Source organism: Podarcis filfolensis (genome assembly GCF_964270895.1).
Source record: "Podarcis filfolensis genome assembly, chromosome: 3".
In the NCBI taxonomy this organism is placed as follows: domain Eukaryota; kingdom Metazoa; phylum Chordata; class Lepidosauria; order Squamata; family Lacertidae; genus Podarcis; species Podarcis filfolensis.
In genome coordinates, this window is record NC_139606.1 from 5,293,502 (window position 1) to 5,321,267 (window position 27,766).

At 42.3% G+C, this 27,766-nt stretch overlaps 2 protein-coding genes across 4 annotated transcripts; both read left to right on the plus strand.

The window, feature by feature from the left end:
* Positions 1–123: 123 nt before the first annotated feature.
* On the plus strand, positions 124–16,761 carry LOC310759399 (cytochrome P450 2K4-like). 2 transcript variants are annotated; one of them, XM_083606586.1, is made up of 10 exons: positions 124–606; positions 1,169–1,384; positions 2,499–2,661; positions 3,129–3,278; positions 4,374–4,534; positions 5,064–5,237; positions 5,360–5,522; positions 6,029–6,213; positions 14,564–14,705; positions 15,844–16,761. In XM_083606586.1, the coding sequence occupies exons 2-10, from the start codon at positions 1,202–1,204 to the stop codon at positions 16,029–16,031; spliced, it is 1,509 nt and encodes a 502-aa protein (XP_083462712.1). In that variant the 5' UTR covers positions 124–606; positions 1,169–1,201; the 3' UTR covers positions 16,032–16,761. The 2 variants fall into 2 exon arrangements, with proteins under 2 accessions (XP_083462712.1, XP_083462713.1); XM_083606587.1 differs by having other exon boundaries at positions 125–606; positions 5,381–5,522.
* A 1,458-nt stretch (positions 16,762–18,219) lies between these two features.
* Positions 18,220–27,479, plus strand: LOC310759403 (cytochrome P450 2K6-like). 2 transcript variants are annotated; one of them, XM_083606594.1, is made up of 10 exons: positions 18,220–18,381; positions 18,944–19,159; positions 20,118–20,280; positions 20,748–20,897; positions 21,997–22,157; positions 22,686–22,859; positions 23,014–23,155; positions 23,637–23,821; positions 25,425–25,566; positions 26,596–27,479. In XM_083606594.1, the coding sequence occupies exons 2-10, from the start codon at positions 18,977–18,979 to the stop codon at positions 26,781–26,783; spliced, it is 1,488 nt and encodes a 495-aa protein (XP_083462720.1). In that variant the 5' UTR covers positions 18,220–18,381; positions 18,944–18,976; the 3' UTR covers positions 26,784–27,479. The 2 variants fall into 2 exon arrangements, with proteins under 2 accessions (XP_083462720.1, XP_083462721.1); XM_083606595.1 differs by lacking the exons at positions 18,220–18,381; positions 18,944–19,159 and adding an exon at positions 19,246–19,278.
* The last annotated feature ends 287 nt before the right edge of the window (positions 27,480–27,766 follow it).

Consider the following 27,766-nt stretch of genomic DNA (forward strand, 5'->3'; position numbering starts at 1 on the left):
CCTGTCAACACCTGAGCCTCCTGCCACCAGATGCAGAACAGCATGTGCTTAAAATGACTGTAATCTGCCCAGGGACCTTGTGGATCAACACCAACTATAAATAAAAGACATCATCATCATCAGCTATACCACAATATTGCACAAGCCAAGAGGAAGTATATCACACAAGTTTGTCTATGGAGCAAATAGTTTCAGAGATGACTGACAGAAGAGGGCTATGCTGCATAGTGCAGAAAATTGCGCGCGCACACACACACACACACACACACACACCAAAATATTTGTGCAGTATTTCCCCAAGAACATCTCCCTATGTTGCTGGCACCAGTATATTAATTAACTAATCTAGCTACGCACACATGCCGAATAACAGAATATTTGTAAAGAAGGAGCTCAGGAGGTTCTGAGACTATCTCAAAAATTTCTCACTAGTTCAATAATTACACAAGAGGATTTCTTAACAGTTGTTTGGGTTCCTTGCAACTCTCCAGTTCTGTGATTCTGTAATGTTGTTTTAAGCCTGAACATTGGACCTCCCAAGTATTCAAAAGAGGTTGAACTGGCTGAACGATGTTTTCATGTCGGGAAGAAAACACCCCTGCTCAAGTAAGTATAGAGGGATGCGGGTGGCGCTGTGGTCTAAACCACTGAGTCTCTTGGGCTTGCTGATTCAAAGTTCGGCAGTTCGAATCCCCATAACAGGGTGAGCTCCCGTTCCTCTGTCCCAACTCCTGCCAACCTAGCGGCTCAAAAGCATGCCAGTGCAAGTAGATAAATAGGTACCACTGCGGAGGGAAGATAAACAGCATCTCCATGCACTCTGGCACTTGTCATGGTCCTCCGTGCACCAGTAGCAGTTTAGTCCTGCTGGCCACATGACCCGGAAAACTGTCTGTGGACAAATGCCAACTCCTCGGCCTGAAAGTGAGATGAGTGCCGCAACCCCATAGTCACCTTTGACTGGACTTAACCATCCAGGGTCCTTTACCGTACCTTTAAAGGGAAAGCTAAATCATCAAGCGTAGATTGAAGTGAAGTCTGGGGGAAAGTGGAAGGCATTCCATTGAATGAAATGATTCACTAGAGACAGTTCCTAGTATGATAAATTTGCTGCTCATTTCAGCCAGCAGACATTGTCCTTGATCAAACGATGTTGTGACTTTCACAGTAATCGCTTCAGAAATTTGCTCACTGAAAAGAAATGGATTGGACTGAACAGATTCCAACATTGTTCCTGCTCATCCTTACAATTATATTCATTTGGAAATGGGGCAGTTTCTGGAATAGGAGCTCCAAAAATCTCCCACCAGGTCCTACACCTTTACCACTTGTTGGGAATCTCCACATGATGGATCTGAAGAGACCTTACAGAACAATGTTAAAGGTAACGTTTTCTGTTCTTTCTGCAGCAAGGCAAAGATTCTGTGGATGTTTTTAGGCCAGGTAGATGTCAGTGTTCCATCTCATAAATGCAGATGTGCAAAAATGATAAAACTCTGTCAAGTATCACTTATTCGTTTTTTTCTTCCTTTTTGTGTGTGCTTGCTGTTATAGTTTAGGCTGATAGCTGATCTGTGCAGTGGAGGGACTGGGTCACTGGAGGAGGGGAATAGGAATGTCACAACCAGCCTTATGTGCAAAAATTAGCTGCAAAATTTTTAAACTTTTCAATGTGAAATCAGCACTTCTAAATACGCTCTTAGAATCCAGTCAAGTTTTCACAATCATCTAACGTGAAACAAAACAAAGCATTTATATTGCTGAATGTGGGCTTTTAAGTGTGCCTATGTATGAATTTTTTAATGTCTAAAATTATGTTCTTATTGAGAATGTTCGTCTCTTTGCAACACCCACAGTTCCCAGGATTCTTTGGGCAGGTGAAAAAATTTGCATTAGATTAAATCTAGATTAAGTCTAGATTAAGTTAGCATTTCCGTGTGCTGTGCTGGTGCTGGCTCGTCAGAGCAGCTTCGTCACGCTGGCCACGTGACCCGGAAGTGTCTTCGGACAGTGCTGGCTCCCGGCCTCTTAAGGGAGATGAGCGCGCAACCCTAGAGTCGGACACAACTGGTCCGTACGGGCAGGGGTACCTTTACCTTTACCTTAGATTAAGTCTCCAGTGTAATTTTAGCTAAAGGCAATATTGGAAAGCACTGGCACTCCCCAGAGGAGCCTACAATTCTATGATTCTAACTTTCAATTTGTTAAGGAAGGAAAATTCATATCAGTTTTCAGCTTTAATTGCTTTCGGTTTCCGCCAAATAAAATAAAGGACCTGCAGAATTTGCCATCCAACTGCACTTTCTTCTTAATAATTTGAGGTTGCTCCTCTTGCTAAAGGCACCCATGTGATGGGCAATGCTTAGACATTTAAAGTTGATGAATTATACCATGAAACCATGTAAATGAAATCAGTTTTTATTTCAGATCTGTGACAGTATGTATGTATGTTTGGGGGGTTTATTTGATGTTTCTCTCTTTTGGTCATTGAACTCCAGTTGTCAAAAGAACATGGCCCCATCTTCCGCATCCAAATGGGATTCCAGAAAATGGTGGTGCTGACAGGGTATGAGACAGTCAAGGAGGCTCTGGTGAATCAGGCGGACGCATTTGCAGAGAGACCCACCATCCCAATTTTTGAGGACCATGCAAGAGGCTTTGGTGAGGTCTTTCCTTCTGTATAATAGCTTGTGCTGTTTGTGAAATTTAGTTATCATAGCAATATAGAATCTGTGCCAAAAGGTTCATAGAACTGATTGTTAGTTTCAATTATAGCTTGGAGGACAGCCTGCCAATCGACCAGTGTAGCTGCAGCCATTGGATGGATAATGTCAGATGTCTTTGTCACTGCCAGCAAAAGAGTAGTGTTGGGGGAATAGGAGAATCTGGTCATAAGATAATGTACCATTACATCTGAAGGGCCGTAAACTGGAGAACCCCATCTCCAATCGTGTTCTGAGGGTACAACCCATAGGGATATTGCTGAAGTTCTGCAGTGTGTGTGTCCTATCAGAGACCAGATGAGGGACCAGCTGAGAGGCATCCTCAGTTCCACAGAAGAAGGGTGAGATAAGCCAAAACATATTATCGTGGCCATGATAACTTGAAACTTGATCTCTGCTCTTCAGGTGTTCTTTTTTCACATGGTGAAAACTGGAAAGTGATGCGGCGGTTTGCACTAAGCACATTACGGGACTATGGCATGGGGAAAAGGTCCATAGAGGACAGAATTCTGGAAGAATGCAGTGTCCTGATTAAGACATTTGAATCTTACCAAGGTGGGTTAGTGTTTCCCTCTACTGCTCCAGGGCAAAACAACACTACATTAGATGCCCACAATATTGTGTTATATAGATATTGCTAACTCTCAGAAATATAGTAACCAGGATTCCCTGTGAAGAAGTAAGCAATCTGCAGTGTTCAGGTCAGCGTGAGGTAATGCTGGCCTCTGTCCCTCTTTCCTGTCCTTCCTCCTATGATTCCCTCTCGCATCTCTGCCTCCCAAAGGCTTGCACAGCTGTTTGTTGCAGCAGCCCTGGCTCCAAGTTCCCCAAGTGAACGGTGCCTTTGTAGCCACAAAGGCCAGGGGGTACTGGTTCCCAGGAGCTGATGTGGTTCAGCCAGTCAACCAGCCCTTGATGTTGGTAATGGACAGGCAAGTGGGAGGCTGGGCAGGCAGGCACTGCACTGGCCTCTATTGTGCTTCCTGTGTGCAAGGCCTGCCTGGGAGCTGAGTGTACAGTGCCGAAGGGAGCCTTTTCCCCATTCAGGCCTGGTGGCGCCCACTGCTACCACTGCTGCCTCCCAAGGCATGTAAAGGTGCTGGCTTCACATTCACCTTCGTCCAGTCTCCATCAGGCCACTAAGGCTGGGGCATTGTCTTCCTAGGCCCTTGTGGGGCAGCATGAGGAGGCACCTCTCTTTGGGGCAGGGGGTGGCTCAGAGACCAGGGGTGGCTGTGGCGGCTGCCTAGAGGACTCCCAAGGAGAGCGGAGAGGAAAAGAGGCTGAGGGAACACTTCATGAGGGAGGGTGTTTGGAAAAGGGTGAGAGGCCACTGGCTCTGCAGGCAAGGGGTGACATAACTGGCTCCTGAGGCTTGGAGTGCATTTGCCCCATAGGAAACCACAGAAATAATGTAGCTGGTCAAGGGAGTCATGGACTCAAAAAGGATGAAGAGCTCTGCTTAGGTATATACTGCAATAGCAACCATGACTCCTTTTAGCGTTTCTTAACTCAGATATCTTCAAATATACCAAAACGTAGGATCAGTTTCTAAGATAAATTTGCTCTATACATCAGTAGGAACCTAAGGCAGAGAAGAGCTATTCTAATTGGTATTTTATCTGAGCATTGTTTAATATTTATATATAGGACAACCATTTGAAACCACCACAATTATTTATGCAGCTGTTGCCAATATAATGGTGTCCATCCTACTAAACAAGCGATTTGAATACGAAGATTCCACATTTAGAAAACTTCTGAAGTTGGTCAATGAAAATATCCGGCTTTTTGGAAGCCCCTCTGTCATGGTAATCTAAGCTTTTTCAAGTGGAAAAGAAATAGTTTGTTGTATTCACACAAAACTCAAGATGTATGCAACTCCGTATTGTTCAGGATTCACTGCAAAACTCATTTTGAGAAATATGAGTCGCTTTCAGGCCATTTTAAAAAAGCAGTCTTCCCCCCATTTATTATTTTCATTCATATAATTGGATAGTCTGCTTAAAATATAATAGCTAGATAACTTAAACCATAATTGACTTTTTGTATACAGTATTGCTGCCCCTGGGCACTTCTGGATGACCTCTGTCTAGGGGCTTGTCCACATCTGAGCAAACTGCTAATCCACAAGTACAAGGGGGCTCCATAACTACAACAGCACGTAAGAAAATGGCCTCCAGCCTTGGCCTCTAAGGGATATCTACTCAACGTTGCTCCAACCCAAATACATTATTGTTCTGTGTCATTGTTTATTCTTCTGTGGAAGATGAGATATTTGGAGTACCACCTGAGAATTAAGCACTGGGTATTTCTTTTTGTCGTATTTTATCCTTACAGCTGTATAATGTATTTCCTGCTCTTGGCTCACTTTTGAGAGCTCATAAGACTCTCCTTCACAACAGAGATGAGATCCAGGCCTTCATAAATGTGACCTTCATACATCACCTCAGAGATCTGGATGAAAATGACCAAAGGAGCTTCATTGATTCATTTCTTCTGAGACAGCAAGAGGTAATGGAGTCCTTTAAGTCCGCCAATAATGTTTTTTGATATTGTCAAAAGTTGAAATTTTCACATTTTAAAAATATATTTCCATGTGAGCTGGTGTCTAATATACTCTTGTTATAGCCAAGTTCTTTCTTTTTACACCCCAGGAGAAGGACAAGCCGAATGGATATTTCCACAATGAAAACTTAAAAGCAGTTGTGAGTAACTTATTTGCTGCTGGCACAGTGACCACTGCTTTCACACTGCGCTGGGGACTGTTACTAATGATGAAATATCCTGAAATTCAGAGTGAGTGCTTTTCATTGGGTTAGCTAGCATATCTTGATTCCAGTTATACATAACTATCTGGGGGCCTGGGAAGTTGGGTGGCTGAGCCCCACAATTTTCAATGAAGGAGACGGCCCCCCTCAATATTCCACAATACGGTGGGCCTTGTTGGGCCTAGTTTCACTGTGTGACATGACATATGTCAGCCCCCCCCCCAAAATGTTGGGTGTAATCAAGCATGCATGTTTCTTACTTTCGCTTCCTACATAACTATAAGCAAATTGTGTATTTCCACTAAAATTCTCAGGTGAATAGCATCTTCAACAACTTTGCATTATGTTGTGAGATTGTGCTCATAGATCAGGCAGTCCCATTGCATAATTAGCTGTCAGTTGCTCCAGGAAATCTGAAGATATGAGTTGGTGGCAAAAATAAGCTTTTGAGTTTGGCATTTGGGGGGTGGGGACAGAAAAAACCACCAATGAGTTTATTTTAACAACAACAAAAATCCGCTCCACTTCCCCCAGATAAGGTCCAAGAAGAAATTGCGAAGGTTGTTGGATCTTCTCAACCAAGAATTGAGCACCGAATGAAAATGCCATATGTAGATGCGGTGATCCATGAGATCCAGAGATTTTCTGACGTTAGCCCAACAAATCTGCCACATGCAACCACTGTGGATGTTACCCTCAAAGGCTACTTCATTCCAAAGGTAATCACTTTGATTAAACTGCATTCTTTGCTCAGCTGACTGCGATTGATTTCTCCATTAATTAGGCCATTACACTTTAGGCTAACCCTAGGAGCAGGCCCCACTGACCTCCTTGTAAAGTAGTGGGCCCTTGCCCCCCTGGGGGCCCCTGTTGGAGCCCCAGTTCCCTAGACTGGGCCTACTTGCTTCTTCCTTCCTCGCTGCATACAGGTCTTTATTGAGTTATCCCAGAAAAGTATATGAAGCCGCTGGGAGAGATTATCAGGGGGTTTGGGCTGGGTGTTAATCAGTATGCAGATGATACCCAACTCTACCTCTCTTTCAAATCGGAACCAGTGAAGGCGGTGAAGGTCCTGTGTGAGTGTCTGGAGGCGGTTGGAGGATGGATGGCGGCTAACAAATTGAGGTTGAATCCTGACAAGACAGAAGTACTGTTTTGGGGGAACAGGGTGCGGGCGGGTGTGGGGGATTCCCTGGTTCTGAATGGGGTAATTGTGCCCCTGAAGGACCAGGTGCGCAGCCTGGGAGTCATTTTGGACTCACAGCTGTCCATGGAGGCACAGGTTAATTCTGTGTCTAGGGCAGCTGTTTACCAGCTCCATCTGGTACGCAGACTGAGACCCTATCTGCCAGCAGACTGTCTTGCCAGAGTGGTGCATGCTCTAGTTATCTCCCGCTTGGACTACTGCAACGCGCTCTACGTGGGGCTACCTTTGAAGGTGACCCGGAAACTGCAATTAATCCAGAATTTGGCAGCTAGACTGGTGACTGGGAGTGGCCGCCGGGACCACATAACACCGGTTCTGAGAGATCTGCATTGACTCCCAGTACGTTTCCGAGCACAATTCAAAGTGTTGGTGCTGACCTTTAAAGCCCTAAACAGCCTCGGTCCTGTATACCTGAAGGAGCGTCTCCACCCCCATCGTTCAGCCCGGACCCTGAGATCCAGCACCGAGGGCCTTCTGGCAGTTCCCTCATTGGGAGAAGTAAGGTTACAGGGAACCAGACAGAGGGCCTTCTCGGTAGTGGCGCCCACCCTGTGGAACACCCTCCCTTCAGATGTGAAGGAAATAAGTAGCTGTCCTATCGACTTCCTGGCGTGGTGCGCTCAGCATCGGGTCAGGGAAAGCGCTTTGCTGCAGTAAGAGCGCTCCCAGTCACGGATACGGGATAAAAAGACAGGGAAGCGAGGGCGACGCAAACCCTGAAGAGGTCTGAGAGGAGGTTCCAGACTGAAGAAAACAGATCCAAGCAGCGCATAAAGGGGTTTTCTGCCGTTCCAGCACAAAAAGTGGAGGAAGGTGGAAGAACCTCCGTGCAGAAAGATCGCACACCCGACCGTGAGACGCCCCTGAGACCCGAATGAGAAAGCACCAGGCTGCTCCAAACTAAAACTGTAAAATCAAGAGTACTCCTGAAGGAAGAAGGTAACAACGCTGGCTTAAATTAAAATAAAAGGAGTACGGACTAACTTAATATTATAAAGGACAGTAAAGCTAATGGAGAGAGGAGCTTCAGCGTTCTGAGACTTATCAAGTTGTGGAAAATAAGCCTTGTAAAGAGGCAGAAAATAAAAACTGAGACATACTGAGTACCTGCTTCTACAGGGGGACGCTCTGTTGAGAAAGACAAGGAGCTGAAATAGCAAGCAGCAGCAGCGGTGACAACAAAACAGCGGCCATTGAGGAGGAGATCAGCGTAAAACAAAGGGGTGAGTGGGGGGGAAAAGGAGGGGGAGGAACGTGGAGGATACAGTGGAAAAGAGAAGGAGTAGAAAAGATTTGAAGACCAGGCAGCGGTAGGAAGATAAAGATTAAGATAAAGAAGTGAAAGGGAAGAGGAAGAGATATACAAAGGGAGAGAAAGAAGGAGGAAAAAGACTGGAGTAGGGAAGAAAGCAGCTGGCGAAAATGGCGCTGGGGGGGAAGTGTGAGTCATCACCCTCAGAAGGGAAAAAAGCCAGAAGAAGAATAGTGGCAGAAACAGTCACTGCAACAAAGAGAAGCTAGAGAAACAAAACAAGAAGGATCACCTCACAAGTAAATTGGAAAATCGCGCCACCTAGTGGCGGAAAATAAAATTACTCTCATAATTTAAAAAACACTGCTAAGACACAGGTTTGAAGCTTTTATGGGCTAATAGCCGTAAATAAATAAATAAAACAGGTTTGAAGCACAACCATAAAGAAAACTAGCTATACACGAAAGGATACCTGAAATACCAAGTTCAGCTTCTAGAAAATAAGTTCTTAAGACGGATGTTAAGTACTGCGATGAAATTTTTCTCTGACAACTGCCAAAGTAATTAAAATAAAACAAAATATTTAACTAAATTTATATCAAAACTTGGATTTATTTTTTTACTTTTTTATCTTTTAGGAAAAAAATTAAATATTTGAGATGAACTGATAACGACATAGTGTAAAACCACCAGAATCTTAACTGACTTTCAATCCCAACAGATGAAATAAAAGGACCAAATTATAGACTATAAACAGAGCATTTTCAAAGTTTAGGAATATATATATTCTTGGTTTGAAATAAAGATATCTAGATCAGAACCAAAAGGCAGAAGACAAATATGGGTTCTAAAAAATACCAAACTACACTGACATCTGGGTCAGGTCTACAAGTGAGAAGACAATCAACAGCTGAAACAGACCCCAATGCTGACATAAAAGACCTTATAATGGGGATGGAAAAGAGCTTGAATGATAAGCTGGACATATTAGCTGGCAACATCCAACAAAACTCAAAGCTAATAATAGACTTAACAACACAAATAAGTGACCTCTCACTTAAAAATAAAGAACTGGATAAATCTGTACAAGAACTCAAGAGTAAAACTACCAAACAAGAGGAAATGACGAAGAAATTGCAAATGGAAAATAAGGACATTAAAAAATCACAAGATTCAACGAAAGAAGAAATAAACGACTTAAAGAGAGCCCATGAAGAGCTGCTAGATGATTTATCATTGATGGGGATGCGTCAGAAGGAGATGGTCCTCCGCTTCCGAGGCGTCCCACAAACTCATGATGAACAAATTCAAGAGAAACTATCACAGGAGATTGCAAACTGGTTGGGAGTAGAGGTAGAAGAGATGCTATTGGATATTGATAAAATTTTCAGGATCAAATCAGAAAGATCGGACACTTATAAAGGGCCAGGAGATTGCTTAATTTTTTTCAACTCAAGACTTTTAAAGGACAAAATATTACATCAAAAAGGACAAGTGAAGTTAATAATAGAAGATAGGCCTATCAAAATATTTAAGGAAATCCTAAAAAGAATTTTGAAGAAAAGGCAGAACTATAAGACAGTAACAGAAGCACTCAAGAAGAATTCGATTCGATTCTGGTGGGAATTTCCTGAGGGCATCACCTTCACATATAAGGACAGAAGAAAAACTTTTAGATCAGTAGACGAGCTGGGAAAATTCTGGAGGAAGTACAAAAAAGAACTAACTGGAGATCCAACATTGGAGCGAGAGGAAACAACGCAGACGCCACAAGAAGCATAGAGAGACAAGCGGGTATTAAGGGGGGGAGAGATTGGAAGAAACATAATATCAAAATCCTAAAATTTCTGAGTTTTTTTTCTTTTTCTTTTCTTTTTTCTTTTATTTACTCAATGAAACCATTGTAGATAATAAATAAAGATTAATGAATCTAAAAATTATATCTTGGAATGTTAACGGTTTAAATGACAAGAGGAAGAGAAATAAAATAGAACATGTATTGAGGAAAGAACAATGGGATATCATATGCTTGCAGGAGACCCATGTGACTAGACACCACAGAAGGGTTTTAGAAAACAAGAGATTGGGTCAAGAGTTTATATCCTCAGATGTAAAAAAGAAAAGGGGAATTGTGATCTATGTGAACCCTAAACTAGACGCAAAAAAAATCTTTAAGGATGATGAGGGTAGATTATTAGGGGTAAAAATAACAAAAGGTAAAGAACATTTAATTACAGTAGGAGTTTATGCACCGAATGGTAACAAAACAGAATTCTTCAGAAAAGTAGAAGCTAATTTACTGGAATTTATAGAAGAGGAAATTATTTTGATGGGAGACCTAAATGGTGTCACATCAATAGAATTAGATAGGACAGAGAGAGAAAGAAAATCAAAAAAAGGCAGACTCCCAGATACCTTCTTTCAGATGGTAGAAAACTTAAATTTGATTGACACATGGAGATATAAAAACCCAGGAGAAAGACACTATACACATTTATCAGAAGTAAAAAAATCAGCCGGCAGAATTGACAGCATATGGGTATCAAATAACTTAACAACTAAAATTTAAAAAGCAGAAATACAGACCAAAATTATTACTGATCACAACCCAGTCACATTAGAATTAAAGGAATACAAGAAAACTAATAAAAGATGGAGACTTAATGAAAGAATATTAAATGACGAAAAGATTGTGAAAAAAGCGCAAGAACTAATGAAAAATTTATTTGAATTAAATAAAGAACAGGATACAGACATCAGGACAATATGGGATGCAAGTAAAGCTTTCATAAGAGGCTTTTACATACAACAAAGTGCAATGAGGAAAAGAAACAGAGAGCAAAAACTAGAACAAATAAGGAAAGAAATAGGAATAAATGAAAATTTATTAACAAAACAACCAAAAAATGAATTAATAAACAAAAAACTAAGAATATTGCAAACCCAGGCTTCAGCAATATTAAACAGTGAAATTGAGGACAATATTAAATGGATGAAACAAAGGTCGTTCGAATTTGCAAATAAACCCGGAAAGATGCTAGCCTGGCAATTGAAAAAGAGACAAAAGGAAAAACTGATTGATAAAATAGTGGAAGAAGGGAGAACTTTAGATAATCCTGAGGAAGTTAAAAAGTGCTTTATAAAATATTATAATAAGCTATATAAAGCAGGGAATGAGACAGAGGATGAAATAAAAGAGTATTTATGTGGAAAGGATATACCTAAAATTAAGAAAGAAAAGATTCAAGATCTAAACTCCCCAATAACCACGATAGAGCTTCATCAAGCGATAATTAAGATGAAACTGGGAAAATCCCCAGGTCCAGATAGTCTTACCGCAATACATTACAAAAAATTAGAGGAACCATTATTATCACCTATGAAGACACTCTTAAATAGAATACTAGAAGACGGGAAGATTCCCAACACCTGGAAACAGGCTCACATAGTAGTAATCCCAAAACAAGGATGAAATAAAGAGTTTATAACCAATTATAGACCGATATCATTACTAAATAATGATTACAAGATCTATGCACAAATATTGGCAACAAGATTAAAGACAGTTTTGCAGGATTGTATAAATAAAGAGCAGGCAGGGTTCTTGCTGGGCAGAAAAATGAGTGATAATATAAGAACAGTGATCGATATGATCAAGTATTTAGACATGAAACCGAGTAAGAAGGTAGCCTTTGTTTTTGCGGACGCGGAAAAGGCGTTTGACAAAGTATCATGGAAATTTCTAAAAATATTATTAGACCAGATGGACATGGGAGACCAAATTACAAGAGGGCTAAAAGCAATTTATGAACAACAAGAAGCAAATATAATAATAAATAATGACACGACTGGTTATTTTAAAATACAGAAGGGCACCAGACAAGGGTGCCCACTTTCACCATTATTATTCCTTTTGGTTTTGGAAATATTAAATCAAGAAATCAGACTGGATCAAGAAATAAATGGAATATCCCTAGGAGAGAAAATATACAAAATAAGGGCATTTGCAGGTGATTTAGTCTTAATGGTGGAAAATCCAAAGGAAAGCATAGCAAAGGCTATAGAAAAAATGGGAAACTTTGAAAGGGTCTCAGGTTTTGCTCTGAATAAAGAAAAAACAAAACTAGTGGTAAAAAACATGGGAGATCAAGAGAAAAAGGAACTGGTAGAAAAATTTGGATTACAAATTGTAAAAAAAGTGAAATATTTAGGAATACAAATAACAATGAAAAATATAAATTTGTTTGAAGATAATTAAAAAAATTGGGAAGAAACAAAAAGAGAAATGAAAACTTGGACAAGATTGAATTTAACACTCTGGGGTAGAATTTCGGCTATTAAAATGAATATTTTACCAAAACTCCTGTTCCTTTTTCAAATGATTCCCATAATAGGTAAAGATGATTGTTTTAAAAAATGGAAAACGGACCTAACAAAGTTTATATGGCAAGGCAAAAAGCCACCGATCAAACATAAATTATTAACCGACATAAAAGAGCGGGAAGGTTTCGAACTCCCAGATCTGAGACTATATCACGATGTGGCATGCTTTACTTGGATCAAGGATTGGATCAAATTGGATAACAGCGACATTTTGGACTTGGAGGGATGGAACAACAGATATGGTTGGCATGCCTATCTAATTTATAATAAAGTGGCAGTACATAAAGAATTTCTAAGCCACGTAATTAGAAATGCATTATACAAGGTCTGGGTGAGACATAGAAGGTTGTTAGAACCGAAAACCCCATGGTGGGTCTCACCGTTAGAAGTACAGTGGTGCCTCGCAAGACGAAAATAATTCGTTCCGCGAGTCTTTCCGTCTTGCAAAGCACGATCCGTCGCAACTGCGCCTCTTCAAGCGGCTTTAGGAAAAAAGCGAACAAACTCGCAAGACGTTTTCGTCTTGCGAAGCAAGCCCATAGGGAAATTCGTCTTGCGAAGCGATGCAAAAACCGAAAAACCCTTATGTCTTGCGGGTTTTTCGTTTTGCGAGGCATTCGTCTTGCGGGGCACCACTGTAATATCGGTTAAAAAGAAAAATACTACAGGAAGAATGGCGACATACCAGCAGCTCCTAAAGGAAGAACAGGGCCAATTAAAACTAAGACCATATGAAGAGGTGACCCAATACTGTACTACATGGTTACAATATCACCAAATTGCACAAATATTTAATCAGGATAAAGTAATAGGATTTGAAAAAGAAGAATCAAAATTACAAAAAGTATTATTACAAAACTCAAAAAAGAATATATCCAAAATGTATAATTTATTATTAGAATAGGAATTAAAGGATGAAGAAGTAAAAGAAGTTATGATTAAATGGGCATGTGATATAGGATATGTAATTCGGCTGGACCAATGGGAGAAATTATGGAAATATGATATTAAATTCATGGCATGTTATACAATAAGAGAAAATTTTATGAAAATGGTGTACCAATGGTACTTAACTCCGGTAAAATTGGCTAAAATTTACAAATTAAAATCGAATACCTGTTGGAGATGTAAAAAAGAAATAGGAACAATGTTTCACATGTGGTGAGAATGCCGACCTATTAAACAATTCTGGAACAAAATTAATGAAGAACTCAAAAAGATGTTTAAAATATCTTTCAGTAAAAAACCGGAGGCATTCCTTTTAGGTTTAATTACAAATGATATCCCCGACAATCAAAGGAAAGTATTCCTTTATGCAACAACAGCTGCCAGGATGCTTATAGCAAAAAACTGGAAAGGGAGGAAAATTCCATCAGTGAAAGATTGGCAAATTAAATTTTGTGAATACATAAATCTGGCAAGACTCACAGCATTCATAAGAGGACAATCGGAGCAGAAATTGTTAAAAGAATGGGGTTGTGCTAAAGAGTATATGAAAAAACATTGTTCTGGAGTAAGTATATTGGTATGTAATGAATGATGCTTTACAGGGTTAAAGGGGGGGAAATGGTGTAAAAAAAAAAGGTACAAAGATGGAAGTAATCTAACCAGACACAACAATATAGTAAGAGTAAATTTTTTGAGGTCTTAGAACAAAGGAAGGAAGTAAATATGTGTATATGTATGTAATGATATGGTTTTTTTCTGTAGATGTGTGCTTTTTCGTTTTTGTTTAGTTTTGTTTTGTTTCCTTTGCTTTTTTCCCTTTTTCTTTTCTGCTTTTTTTTGTATGTTCCGTTTTTGTTGTTTTTTTGTATAACATTATTTTGGATTCAATGTTTGTAATTTTTGTTATGATTCTGCATTGAAAATAAATTTAAAAATCTAAAAAAAAGAAGTAGCTATCCTATCTTCAAAAGACATCTCAAGGCAGCCCTGTTCAGGGAAGTTTTTAATATTTAAGGCTGTATTGTTTTTAATACTTGATTGGGAGCCGCCCAGAGCGGCTGGGGAAAATAATAAATTATTATTAGGGTATAAATAATAAATAATAATAATAATAATTATTATTATTATGACTGTTTAAGGAGCTAATGGTATATAATCTCTGGTTTATAATGCAGATTGTTTCTTGCTTTTTTAAAAAAAGACATTGAGGACTATACCATAATGATTTGCTTGACAGGCCATATCCATTTTCTAAATAACTCTTGCTTTTCCTTTGCAGGGGACTCACATCATTCCACTACTGACCTCTGTGCTGCACGATGAATCTCAGTGGGAAAAACCATACCAATTCTATCCTGAGCACTTTCTTGACTCTGAAGGAAAGTTCATAAAGAGAGATGCATTCATGCCTTTCTCTGCAGGTAACTCATTTTCTGTCTATTTATACATATCCAATGTGAGCTTAATGAACAGGCCATCCTAAGTATATTAACATAAAATAAAACTTGGATGGAAGACACAATCCCAAACTGTCATTTAGAACTGCAATAAGATACGCAACATCATTCATTTTCAGTAGGGTAACTTCTGGGCCAGTGGCCAAATTGGACTCTTCAAGGCTCTCTAACCACCCTCAGAACTTCCCCCAGGCCTTGGCTTTCAGTGGACCTGCTCTGTGTTCCCCTCCTGGGCTTTGGCCTGGCCGGAATGTGCCATTGATCTATGATAATGCCACCTGCTTGCTGTGGTGGAGAATGGATACAGGCTGTTTGGAGGATTAGGGTACAAGAAACTCTCAGACCGTGGGCTGAAAAACATCCGCTCCCCTTGGTTTTCAGCCCTGTAGAATGCTTCTTGCTGGGAGTTCATCTTTTGCATACTTGCCAACATTCCTCAGATGGAAATCAGGACATTTTTCATACCCATCCAACTCACCCTCCTCGAAAGACCATTTGTGGTCCCCTGCCCCCCGCAGAGCATTTATTTTCAGAAGAAGGTTGAGTGCCGCTATTTCTAAACCAACAGGACTCACGACTTGCACCCTCCACTGTCCTGAGAAAACCTCTTAGCCCCAATATGATTTTAGTCTTTTGGTAGATTTGCAAAACGATAAACACATTTCAGAAAGAGGCAAGATTAGACATGGCTGCCCCAAGCATTTTTTAATAAATCCAGATTCCTTGTGCTCCGTTCTGCTCCCCCTTCTTCCCACCCAGGACTGCTCTGCCCTCTGCCTCCCCCTCAGAGCCACTGCATCATCACCCTAGTTCTCGACAGACACATCCTCTCCTCCAGCAGCTGCTATGGAGGGGCAAGCGCTGGCTCATCCTTCTCCCCAAGCTCAGCAGCAGAGCATGCATTGTGGGACTGGAGAATTGGGACACTTGGAGAACATGCAGTTCTTCAAGATTAGTGTTCATTCTTGTTGCATTTTAGAATGGTATCATCATGAAATTTCAAACAGTAAGCAGTTTGCTGCATTCCATTATAGATAAACCAATAAAATGTTGTTAAGTAAGCAAGGAACCCAGTTTCAATCCTGCTTGCACTTCCTTACAGGTCGGAGAGCATGTTTAGGTGAGAATCTTGCCAAAATGGAGCTCTTCCTCTTCTTTACAAGCCTCCTGCAAAGATTCACATTCCAGCTACCTCCTGGAACATCTGAAGATGACTTGGATTTGACCCCTGCTGTTGGGTTCACAACACCACCCATGCCCCACCAACTTTGTGCTCTGCCACGTTCATAAGATGCAAAGTTCATGGGTTGCTTATCCTCCCTGTGTGTGCAATGCAAGCCTTTTTTTTAAACACCCTTATTAACCATGGACATTTTGGTTCAGTCGACTTCCAGTCGGATTGGCCCATGATGTGTCACAAAACTTAAGTGTTGCACACTTATGTTCTGCTTAATGTTTGTAGTAAATACGATTCCGTGTTAATTGTAGTGCTTTAGTTCAGCCTAGGAATTTAATTTTGAAATTTACTTGATTCTGTTCAGAAAAAAAAATTCCTACTATAATCTGTATACCGGTAATATATATAATCTACATATAATCTATATATTTTGTGTCAAGCCACTTCATTCCCTGTGTATTTTACTGCTTCATCATGTGGTTCTAAGTGAAGGGCACTTTTAAAAACAAAGATGTAAGTGATGGATGGTCAAAAAGGAGTAGTCAAATACAGGTGTTTCTCCCCACTCTGATCAAGAGGCTCAGATTTTAACTGAGGGCCACAGGTATAGCAAGTCTACAGGTAACAAAATAGATTAAGTCTTTCCATGTGAAAAGAGCAATGATAAATTCCACTGGTTTTTAAAATTTACATCAGGAATTTGATTAAAAACATAAAAACTTTCTGTGTAAAAATCCTGTTTTAAAAATTTGGGTGGGTGTGGAAAAACTGGGTGGGCGATGCTGTGATCACTAGGCCTGCACTATTTTGCTTTCTTTGAATAAAGAGTTAACTTCCCCGACACTGGTGGTGTTTTTGTTGCTGACCTACTCCTGCCTCCAGCTCCTGCCAGCTTATGAGGAATGAAGGTCTCCACCTTCCCACTGCCCTCTAAGGCCCCTCCCCCAGCAGCCTACAGCTCCATCACCTTGCATCTCATGACTTTGCCATCTTCATTTCTCTCCATGTTCTGGGTGACCAGGGAGAAGGGAGCTGGTCACAGCAGGAGGGGGAGACTCCCTGGATGAGGCAGCTGCGTCATCTCTGTCTCCTGGCCCCTTCCTCTCCTGTCTTAACTGCTCTCTGCCCCAGCTTCTTCCTGCTCATGAAACCCTGTTACCTCTTCAGCTGCCAACACCTCCTCCTCCCAGTCAGCTCCCTCTTCTCCCACTGACCACTCATCCCTCCACCAGTGCCCCGGCTCTGAACCTTCTCCCTCCGGGGGTTTCCCAGCTGCTGCCTCCCATCTCAGCCAATCCATGATACCTACCCACTTTGAACTTTTTATTTATTTACAGCCAAGTGGTGTGTAAATGTTATGAAATAAATAAATAGGGCTCGGGTCCATCTAGCAGTCTCTTGTCATATCTCTCCCGACATTGTGATGTTGTGCGCTCATGATGTCACATCTTGGGTGCAAGTTAGTCCCTCTGCTTCGGGCATAGAGATCAACTGACTTGTATTCACATGTTAACAAATGCCTTCAAATATCTCGAAGCATCATATTCCCAGTTAAATGTCCAAATATGAGCTAGTGATAATGGTTTTACTTGGGAAAGACAACAACTGTACAAGCTGCAGAGACCTTAAAATAGTTTTTTATACAAGGAACTTATCTGTGAAGCCCCCTCATGCGGAGAGAGTGGGCTCTTCAAATCCAGGGTTTGCATTCCTCTACCAACGGATACTGAAACGGATCAATCCACTTTCCATTACTTTCAATGGGAAACTGTGCTTCAGGTTAAGAACGGACTTCCAGAACCAATTAAGTACTTAACCTGAGCTACCACTGTACCTGCTCTGATACCGTGGTAACCGCCTGTCAACACCTGAGCCTCCTGCCACCAGATGCAGAACAGCATGTGCTTAAAATGACTGTAATCTGCCCAGGGACCTTGTGGATCAACACCAACTATAAATAAAAGACATCATCATCATCAGCTATACCACAATATTGCACAAGCCAAGAGGAAGTATATCACACAAGTTTGTCTATGGAGCAAATAGTTTCAGAGATGACTGACAGAAGAGGGCTATGCTGCATAGTGCAGAAAATTGCGCGCGCACACACACACACACACACACACACACCAAAATATTTGTGCAGTATTTCCCCAAGAACATCTCCCTATGTTGCTGGCACCAGTATATTAATTAACTAATCTAGCTACGCACACATGCCGAATAACAGAATATTTGTAAAGAAGGAGCTCAGGAGGTTCTGAGACTATCTCAAAAATTTCTCACTAGTTCAATAATTACACAAGAGGATTTCTTAACAGTTGTTTGGGTTCCTTGCAACTCTCCAGTTCTGTGATTCTGTAATGTTGTTTTAAGCCTGAACATTGGACCTCCCAAGTATTCAAAAGAGGTTGAACTGGCTGAACGATGTTTTCATGTCGGGAAGAAAACACCCCTGCTCAAGTAAGTATAGAGGGATGCGGGTGGCGCTGTGGTCTAAACCACTGAGTCTCTTGGGCTTGCTGATTCAAAGTTCGGCAGTTCGAATCCCCATAACAGGGTGAGCTCCCGTTCCTCTGTCCCAACTCCTGCCAACCTAGGGGCTCAAAAGCATGCCAGTGCAAGTAGATAAATAGGTACAACTGCGGAGGGAAGATAAACAGCATTTCCATGCACTCTGGCACTTGTCATGGTCCTCCGTGCACCAGTAGCAGTTTAGTCCTGCTGGCCACATGACCCGGAAAACTGTCTGTGGACAAATGCCAACTCCTCGGCCTGAAAGTGAGATGAGTGCCGCAACCCCATAGTCACCTTTGACTGGACTTAACCATCCAGGGTCCTTTACCGTACCTTTAAAGGGAGAGCTAAATCATCAAGCATAAATTGAAGTGAAGTCTGGAGGACAGTGGAAGGCATTCCATTGAATGAAATGATTCACTAGAGACAGTTCCTAGTATGATAAATTTGCTGCTCATTTCAGCCAGCGGACATTGTCCTTGATCAAACGATGTTGTGACTTTCACAGTAATCGCTTCAGAAATTTGCTCACTGAAAAGAAATGGATTGGACTGAACAGATTCCAACATTGTTCCTGCTCATCCTTACAATTATATTCATTTGGAAATGGGGCAGTTTCTGGAATAGGAGCTCCAAAAATCTCCCACCAGGTCCTACACCTTTACCACTTGTTGGGAATCTCCACATGATGGATCTGAAGAGACCTTACAGAACAATGTTAAAGGTAACGTTTTCTGTTCTTTCTGCAGCAAGGCAAAGATTCTGTGGATGTTTTTAGGCCAGGTAGATGTCAGTGTTCCATCTCATAAATGCATATATGCAAAAATGATAAAACTATGTCAAGTATCACTTATTCGTTTTTTTCTTCCTTTTTGTGTGTGCTTGCTGTTATAGTTTAGGCTGATAGCTGATCTGTGCAGTGGAGGGACTGGGTCACTGGAGGAGGGGAATAGGAATGTCACAACCAGCCTTATGTGCAAAAATTAGCTGCAAAATTTTTAAACTTTTCAATGTGAAATCAGCACTTCTAAATACGCTATTAGAATCCAGTCAAGTTTTCACAATCATCTAATGTGAAACAAAACAAAGTCTAGATTAAGTTGGCGTTTCCGTGTGCTGCGCTGGTGCTGGCTAGTCAGAGCAGCTTCGTCACGCTGGCCACGTGACCCGGAAGTGTCTTCGGACAGTGCTGGCTCCCGGCCTCTTAAGGGAGATGAGCGCGCAACCCTAGAGTCGGACACGACTGGCCCGTACGGGCAGGGGTACCTTTACCTTTACCTTAGATTAAGTCTCCAGTGTAATTTTAGCTAAAGGCAATATTGGAAAGCACTGGCACTCCCCGGAGGAAACAGAGGAGCCTACAATTCTATGATTCTAACTTTCAATTTGTTAAGGAAGGAAAATTCACATCAGTTTTCAGCTTTAATTGCTTTCGGTTTCCGCCAAATAAAATAAAGGACCTGCAGAATTTGCCATCCTACTGCACTTTCTTCTTAATAATTTGAGGTTGCTCCTCTTGCTAAAGGCACCCATGTGATAGACAATGCTTAGACATTTAAAGTTGATGAATTATACCATGAAACCATGTAAATGAAATCAGTTTTTATTTCAGATCTGTGACAGTATGTATGTATGTTGGGGGGTTTATTTGATGTTTCTCTCTTTTGGTCATTGAACTCCAGTTCTCAAAAGAACATGGCCCCATCTTCCGCATCCAAATGGGATTCCAGAAAATGGTGGTGCTGACAGGGTATGAGACAGTCAAGGAGGCTCTGGTGAATCAGGCGGACGCTTTTGCAGAGAGACCCCTCATCCCAATTTTTGAGGAGTTTACAAGGGGCTTTGGTGAGGCCTTTCCTTCTGTATAATAGCTTGTGCTGTTTGTGAAATTTAGTTATCATAGCAATATAGAATCTGTGCCAAAAGGTTCATAGAACTGGTGGTTAGTTTCAATTATAGCTTGGAGGACAGCCTGCCAATCGACCAGTGTAGCTGCAGCCATTGGATGGATAATGTCAGATGTCTTTGTCACTGCCAGCAAAAGAGTAGTGTTGGGGGAATAGGAGAATCTGGTCATAAGATAATGTGCCATTACATCTGAAGGGCCATAAACTGGAGAACCCCCTGTGCAATCGTGTTCTGAGGGTACAACCCATAGGGATGTTGCTGAAGTTCTGGAGAATGTGTGTCCTATCAGAGACCAGATGAGGGACCAGCTGAGAGGCATCCTCAGTTCCACAGAAGAAGGGTGAGATAAGCCAAAGCATATTATTGTGGCCATGATAACTTGAAACTTGATCTCTGCTCTTCAGGTGTTGTTTTTTCACATGGTGATAACTGGAAAGTGATGCGGCGGTTTGCACTAAGCACATTACGGGACTATGGCATGGGGAAAAGGTCCATAGAGGACAGAATTCTGGAAGAATGCAGTGTCCTGATTAAGACATTTGAATCTTACCAAGGTGGGTTAGTGTTTCCCTCTACTCTTCCAGGGCAAAACAACACTACATTAGATGCCCAGAATAATGTGTTACATACATATTGCTAACTCTCAGAAATATAGTAACCAGGATTCCCTGTGAAGAAGTTACCAATCTGCAGTGTTCAGGTCAGTGTGAGGTAATGCTGGCCTCTGTCCGTCTTTCCTGTCCTTCCTCCTATGATTCCCTCTCGCATCTCTGCCTCCCAAAGGCTTGCACAGCTGTTTGTTGCAGCAGCCCTGGCTACAAGTTCCCCAAGTGAACGGTGCCTTTGTAGCCACAAAGGCCAGGGGGTACTGGTTCCCAGGAGCTGATGTGGTTCAGCCAGTCCACCAGCCCTTGATGTTGGTAATGGACAGGCAAGTGGGAGGCTGGGCAGGCAGGCACTGCACTGGCCTTTATTGTGCTTGCTGTGTGCAAGGCCTGCCTGGGAGCTGAGTGTACAGTGCCGAAGGGAGCCTTTTCCCCATTCAGGCCTGGTGGCGCCCACTGCTACCACTGCTGCCTCCCAAGGCATGTAGAGATGCTGGCTTCACATTCACCTTCATCCAGTCTCCATCAGGCCACTAAGGCTGGGGCATTGTCTTCCTAGGCCCTTGTGGGGCAGCATGAGGAGGCACCTCTCTTTGGGGCAGGGGGTGGCTCAGAGACCAGGGGTGGCTGTGGCGGCTGCCTAGAGGACTCCCAAGGAGAGCGGAGAGGAAAAGAGGCTGAGGGAACACTTCATGAGGGAGGGTGTTTGGAAAAGGGTGAGAGGCCACTGGCTCTGCAGGCAAGGGGTGACATAACTGGCTCCTGAGGCTTGGAGTGCATTAGCCCCACAGGAAAACCACAGAAATAATGTAGCTGGTCAAGGGAGTCATGGACTCAAAAAGGATGAAGACCTCTGCTTAGGTATATACTGCCCATGACTCTTTTTAGCGTTTCTTAACTCAGATATCTTCAAGTACACCAGAACGTAGGATCAGTTTCTAAGATAAATGTGCTCTGAACATCGGTACGCTGACACTGGGAACCTAAGGCAGAGAAGAGCAATTCTACTTGGTATTTCATCTGAGCATTGTTTAATATTTATGTATAGGACAACCATTTGAAACCACCACAATTATTAATGCCGCTGCTGCCAATATCATAGCATCCATCCTACTAAACAAGCGATTTGAATACGAAGACTCCACATTTAGAAAACTTCTAAAGATGGTCAATGAAAATATCCGGCTTTTTGGAAGCCCCTCTGTCATGGTAATCTAAGCTTTTTCAAATGGAAAAGAAATAGTTGGTTGTATTCACACAAAACTCAAGATGTATGCAACTCCATATTGTTCAGGATTCACTGCAAAACTCATTTTGAGAAATATGAGTCGCTTTCAGACCATTTTAAAAAAGCAGTCTTCCCCCATTTATTATTTTCATTCATATAATTGGATATTCTGCTTAAAATATAATAGATAGATAACTTAAACCATAATTGACTTTTTGTATACAGTATTGATGCCCCTGGCCACTACTGGTTGACCTCTGTCTAGGGGCTTGTCCACATCTGAGCAAAGTGCTAATCCACAAGTACAAGGGGGCTCCATAACTACTACAGCACATAAGAAAATGGCCTCCAGCCTTGGCCTCTAAGGGATATTTACTCAACGTTGCTCCAACCCAAATACATTATTGTTCTGTGTCATTGTTTATTCTTCTGTGGAAGATGAGATATTTGGAGTACCACCTGAGAATTAAGCACTGGGCTTTTCTCTTTGTTGTATTTTATCCTTACAGCTGTATAATATATTTCCTGCTCTTGGCTCGCTTTTGGGAGCTCATAAGACTCTCCTTCACAACAGAGATGAGATCCAGGCCTTCATAAATGCCACCTTCATACAACACCTCAGAGATCTGGATGAAAATGACCAAAGGAGCTTCATTGATTCATTTCTTCTGAGACAGCAAGAGGTAATGGAGTACTTTAAGCCCGCCAATAATGTTTTTTGATATTGTCAAAAGTTGAAATTTTCACATTTTAAAAATATATTTCCATGTGACCTGGTGTCTAATATACTAATATACTCTTTTTATAGCCATATATATATTTCTTTTTACACCCCAGGAGAAGGACAAGCCGAATGGATATTTCCACAATGAAAACTTAAAAGCAGTTGTGAGTAACTTATTTTCTGCTGGCACGGAGACCACTGCTACCACACTGCGCTGGGGACTGTTACTAATGATGAAATATCCTGAAATTCAGAGTGAGTGCTTTTCATTGGGTTGGCTTCCATTACTCTAGCTAGCATATCTTGATTCCAGTTATACATAACTATCTGGGGGCCCAGGAAGCCAGGGGGCTGAGCCCCACAATTTTCAATGAGGGGGGCGGCCCTCCTCAATATTCCACAACCGGGTGGGCCTTGGTGGGCCTAGTTTCACTGTGTGACATCAAACATGTCAGCCCCCCTAATGTTGGGTGTAATCAAGCATGCATGTTTCTTTTGCTATATAAGCAAATTGTGTATTTCCACTAAAATTCTCAGGTGAATGGCATCTTCCACAACTTTGCATTATGTTGTGAGATTGTACAGTCCCATTGCATAATTAGCTGTCAGTTACTCCAGGAAATCTGAAGATATGAGTTGGTGGCAAACATATGCTTTTGAGTTTGGCATTTGGGGGCAAAAAAAAAACACCAATGAGTTTATTTTAACACAAAAAATCATGCTCTACTGCCCCCAGATAAGGTCCAAGAAGAAATTGCAAAGGTTGTTGGATCTTCTCAACCAAGGATTGAGCACCGAACGAAAATGCCCTATGTAGATGCAGTGATCCATGAGATCCAGAGATTTTCTGACGTTAGCCCAACAAATCTGCCACATGCAACCACTGTGGATGTTACCCTCAAAGGCTACTTCATTCCAAAGGTAATCACTTTGATTAAACTGCATTCTTTGCTCAGCTGACTGCGATTGATTTCTCCATTAAGTAGGACATTACACTTTAGGCTAACCCTAGGAGCAGGCCCCACTGACCTCCTTGTAAAGTAGGGGGCCATTGCCCCCCTGGGGGCCCCTGTTGGAGCCCCAGTTCCCTGGGGGCTCAGTCAACTATTCTCTCAGTCCAGTCCAATTCTGCTGGATCTCTCAGCGGCCTTTGACACCATCAACCATAACATCCTTCGGGACCGTCTAGAGGGGCTGGGAGCTTGGGGCACTGTTATACGGTGGTTCCGCTCCTTTCTCCTGGGCCGTGTCCAGAAAGTGGTGTTGGGGGATGAGTGTTCAGACCCCTGGGCTCTCACTTGTGGGGTGCCTCAGGGGTTCCGTCCTCTCCCCCATGCTTTTTAATATCCAAATGAAGCCGCTGGGAGAGATCATCAGGGGGTTTGGGCTGGCTGTTAATCAATATGCAGATGATACCCAACTCTACCTCTCTTTCAAATCGGAACCAGTGAAGGCGGTGAAGGTCCTGTGTGAGTGTCTGGAGGCGGTTGGAGGATGGATGGCGGCTAACAGATTGAGGTTGAATCCAGACAAGACAGAAGTACTGTTTTTGGGGGACAGGAGGTGGGCGGGTGTGGAGGACTCCCTGGTCCTGAATGGGTTAACTGTGCCCCTGAAGGACCAGGGGCACAGCCTGGGAGTCATTTTGGACTCACAGCTGTCCATGGAGGCGCAGGTTAATTCTGTGTCCAGGGCAGCTGTCTACCAGCTCCATCTGGTACGCAGGCTAAGACCCTATCTGCCCGCAGACTGTATCACCAGAGTGGTGCATGCTCTAGTTATCTCCCGCTTGGACTACTGCAATGCGCTCTATGTGGGGCTACCTTTGAAGGTGACCCGAAAACTGCAATTAATCCAGAATGTGGCAGCTAGAATGGTGACTGGGAGTGGCCGCCGGGACCACATAACACGGGTTCTGAGGGATCTGCATTGGCTCCCAGTACGTTTCTGAGCACAATTCAAAGTGTTGGTGCTGACCTTTAAAGCCCTAAATGGCCTCGGTCCTGTATACCTGAAGGAGCGTCTCCACCCCCATCGTTCAGCCCGGACACTGAGATTCAGCGTCGAGGGCCTTCTGGCAGTTCCCTCATTGCGAGAAGTAAGGTTACAGGGAACCAGACAGAGGGCCTTCTCGGTAGTGGCGCCCACCCTGTGGAACACCCTCCCTTCAGATGTGAAGGAAATAAGTAGCTATCCTATCTTCAAAAGACATCTGAAGGCAGCCCTGTTCAGGGAAGTTTTTAATATTTAAGGCTGTATTGTTTTTAATACTTGATTGGGAGCCACCCAGAGTGGCTGGGGAAACTCAGCCAGATGGGCGGGGTATAAATAATAAATTATGATGATGATGATGATGATGATGATGATGATGATGACTGTTTAAGGAGCTAATGGTATATAATCTCTGGTTTATAATGCAGATTGTTTCTTGCTTTTTAAAAAAAAGACATTGAGGACTATACCATAACGATTTGCTTGATGGGCCATATCCATTTTTAAAATAACTCTTGCTTTTCCTTTGCAGGGGACTCAGATCATGCCACTACTGACCTCCGTGCTGCATGATGAATCTCAGTGGGAAAAACCATACCAATTTTATCCTGAGCACTTTCTTGACTCTGAAGGAAAGTTCATAAAGAGAGATGCATTCATGCCTTTCTCTGCAGGTAACTCAATTTCTGTCTATTTATACATATCCAATGTGAGCTAAATGAACAAGCCATCCTAAGTATATTAACATAAAATAAAACTTGGATGGAAGACACAATCCCAAACTTGGGAGTACTTATATCTGTCATTTCGAACTGCAATAAGATACGCAACATCATTCATTTTCAGTAGGGCAACTTCTGGGCCAGTGGCCAAATTGGACTCTTCAAGGCTCTCTAACCACCCTCAGAACTTCCCCCAGGCCTTGGCTTTCAGTGGACCTGCTCTGTGTTCCCCTCGTGGGCTTTGGCCTGGCCGGAATGTGCCACTGATCTGTGATAATGCCACCTGCTTGCTGTGGTGGAGAATGGATACAGGCTGTCTGGAGGATTAGGGTACAGAAAACTCTCAGACCGTGGGCTGAAAAACATCCGCTCCCCTTGGTTTTCAGCCCTGTAGAATGCTTCCTGCTTGGAGTTCATCTTTTCCATACTTGCCAACATTCCTCAGATGAAAATCAGGACATTTTTCATACCCATCCAACTCACCCTCCTCGAAAGACCATTTGTGGTCCCCTGCCCCCCGCAGAGCATTTATTTTCAGACGAAGGTTGAGTGCCGCCATTTCTAAACCAACAGGACTCACAACTTGCACCCTCCACTGTCCTGAGAAAACCCCTTAGCCCCAATCTGATTTTATTCCTTTGGTAGATTTACAAAAGGAAAAACACACACCGATAAACACATTTTAGAAAGAGGCCACATCCTCTCCTCCAGCAGCTGCTACGGAGGGGCAAGCGCTGGCTCATACTTTTCCCCAAGCTCAGCAGTAGAGCATGCATTGTGGGACTGTCACTGGAGAATTGGGACACTTGGAGAACATGCAGTTCTTCAAGATTAGTGTTCATTCTTGTTGCATTTTAGAATGGTATCGTTATGAAATTTCAAACAGTAAGCAGTTTGATGCAGTCCATTATAGGTAAACCAATAAAATGTTGTTAAGTAAGCCATGAACCCAGTTTCAATCCTGCTTGCACTTCCTTACAGGTCGGAGAGCATGTTTAGGTGAGAATCTTGCCAAAATGGAGCTCTTCCTCTTCTTTACAAGCCTCCTGCAGAGATTCACATTCCAGCTACCTCCTGGAACATCTGAAGATGACCTGGATTTGACCCCTGCTGTTGGGTTCACAACACCACCCATGCCCCACCAACTCTGTGCTCTGCCACGTTCATAAGACGCAAAGTTCATGGGTTGCTTATCCTCCCTGTGTGTGCAATGCAAACCGCTTTTTAAACACCCTTATTAACCATGGACATTTTGGTTCAGTAGACTTCCAGTCGGATTGGCCTATGCTGTGTCACAAAACTTGTGTTGCACACTTATGTTCTGCTTAATGTTTGTAGTAAATATGATTTTGTGTTAATTGTAGTGCTTTAGTTCAGCCTAGGAATTTAATTTTGAAATTTACTTGATTCTATTCAGAAAAAAATTACCTACTAACATTGAAATCTGTATATTTTGTGTCAAGCCTCTTCATTCCTTATGTATTTTATTGTGTCATCATGTGGTTCTAAGTGAAGGGCACTTTAAAAACAAAATTTAAGCAATGGATGGTCAAAAAGGAGTAGTCAAATGCAGGTGTTTCTCCCCACTCTGATGAAGAGGCTCAGATTTTAACTGAGGGCCACAGGTATAGCAAGTCTACAGGTAACAAAATAGATTAAGTCTTTCCATGTGAAAAGAGCAATGATAAATTCCACTGGTTTTTAAAATTTACATCAGGAATTTGATTAAGAACATTAAAAACTTTCTGTGTAAAAATCCTGTTTTAACAATTTGGGTGGGTATGGAAAAACTGGGTGGGAGATGCTGTGATCACTAGGCCTGCACTATTTTGCTTTCTTTGGATAAAGAGTTAACTTCCCCGGCACTGGTGGTCTTTTTATTGCTGACCTACTCCTGCCTCCAGCTCCTGCCAGCTTATGAGGACTGAAGGACTCCACCTTCCCACTGCCCTCTAAGGCCCCTCCCCCAGCAGCCTACAGCTCCATCACCTTGCATCTCATGACTTTGCCATCTTCATTTCTCTCCATGTTCTGGGTGACCAGGGAGAAGGGAGCTGGTCGCAGCAGGAGGGGGAGACTCCCTGGATGAGGCAGGCTTCTCACTTCCCTCCACAACATGTGCAGAAACAGTCTTCTTGACTGTTGAACCCAG

Excerpts from the sequence above, each read along its gene's own strand:
- LOC310759399 (XM_083606586.1), top strand. The coding sequence starts at position 1,202 with ATGGATTGGACTGAACAGATTCCAACATTGTTCCTGCTCATCCTTACA. Across the intron at positions 6,214-14,563 it reads AAGGCTACTTCATTCCAAAG|GGGACTCACATCATTCCACT; the intron begins GTAATCACTTTG and ends TTTCCTTTGCAG. Across the intron at positions 14,706-15,843 it reads ATTCATGCCTTTCTCTGCAG|GTCGGAGAGCATGTTTAGGT; the intron begins GTAACTCATTTT and ends ACTTCCTTACAG.
- LOC310759403 (XM_083606594.1), top strand. The coding sequence starts at position 18,977 with ATGGATTGGACTGAACAGATTCCAACATTGTTCCTGCTCATCCTTACA. Across the intron at positions 22,158-22,685 it reads TTGGAAGCCCCTCTGTCATG|CTGTATAATATATTTCCTGC; the intron begins GTAATCTAAGCT and ends TTATCCTTACAG. Across the intron at positions 23,822-25,424 it reads AAGGCTACTTCATTCCAAAG|GGGACTCAGATCATGCCACT; the intron begins GTAATCACTTTG and ends TTTCCTTTGCAG.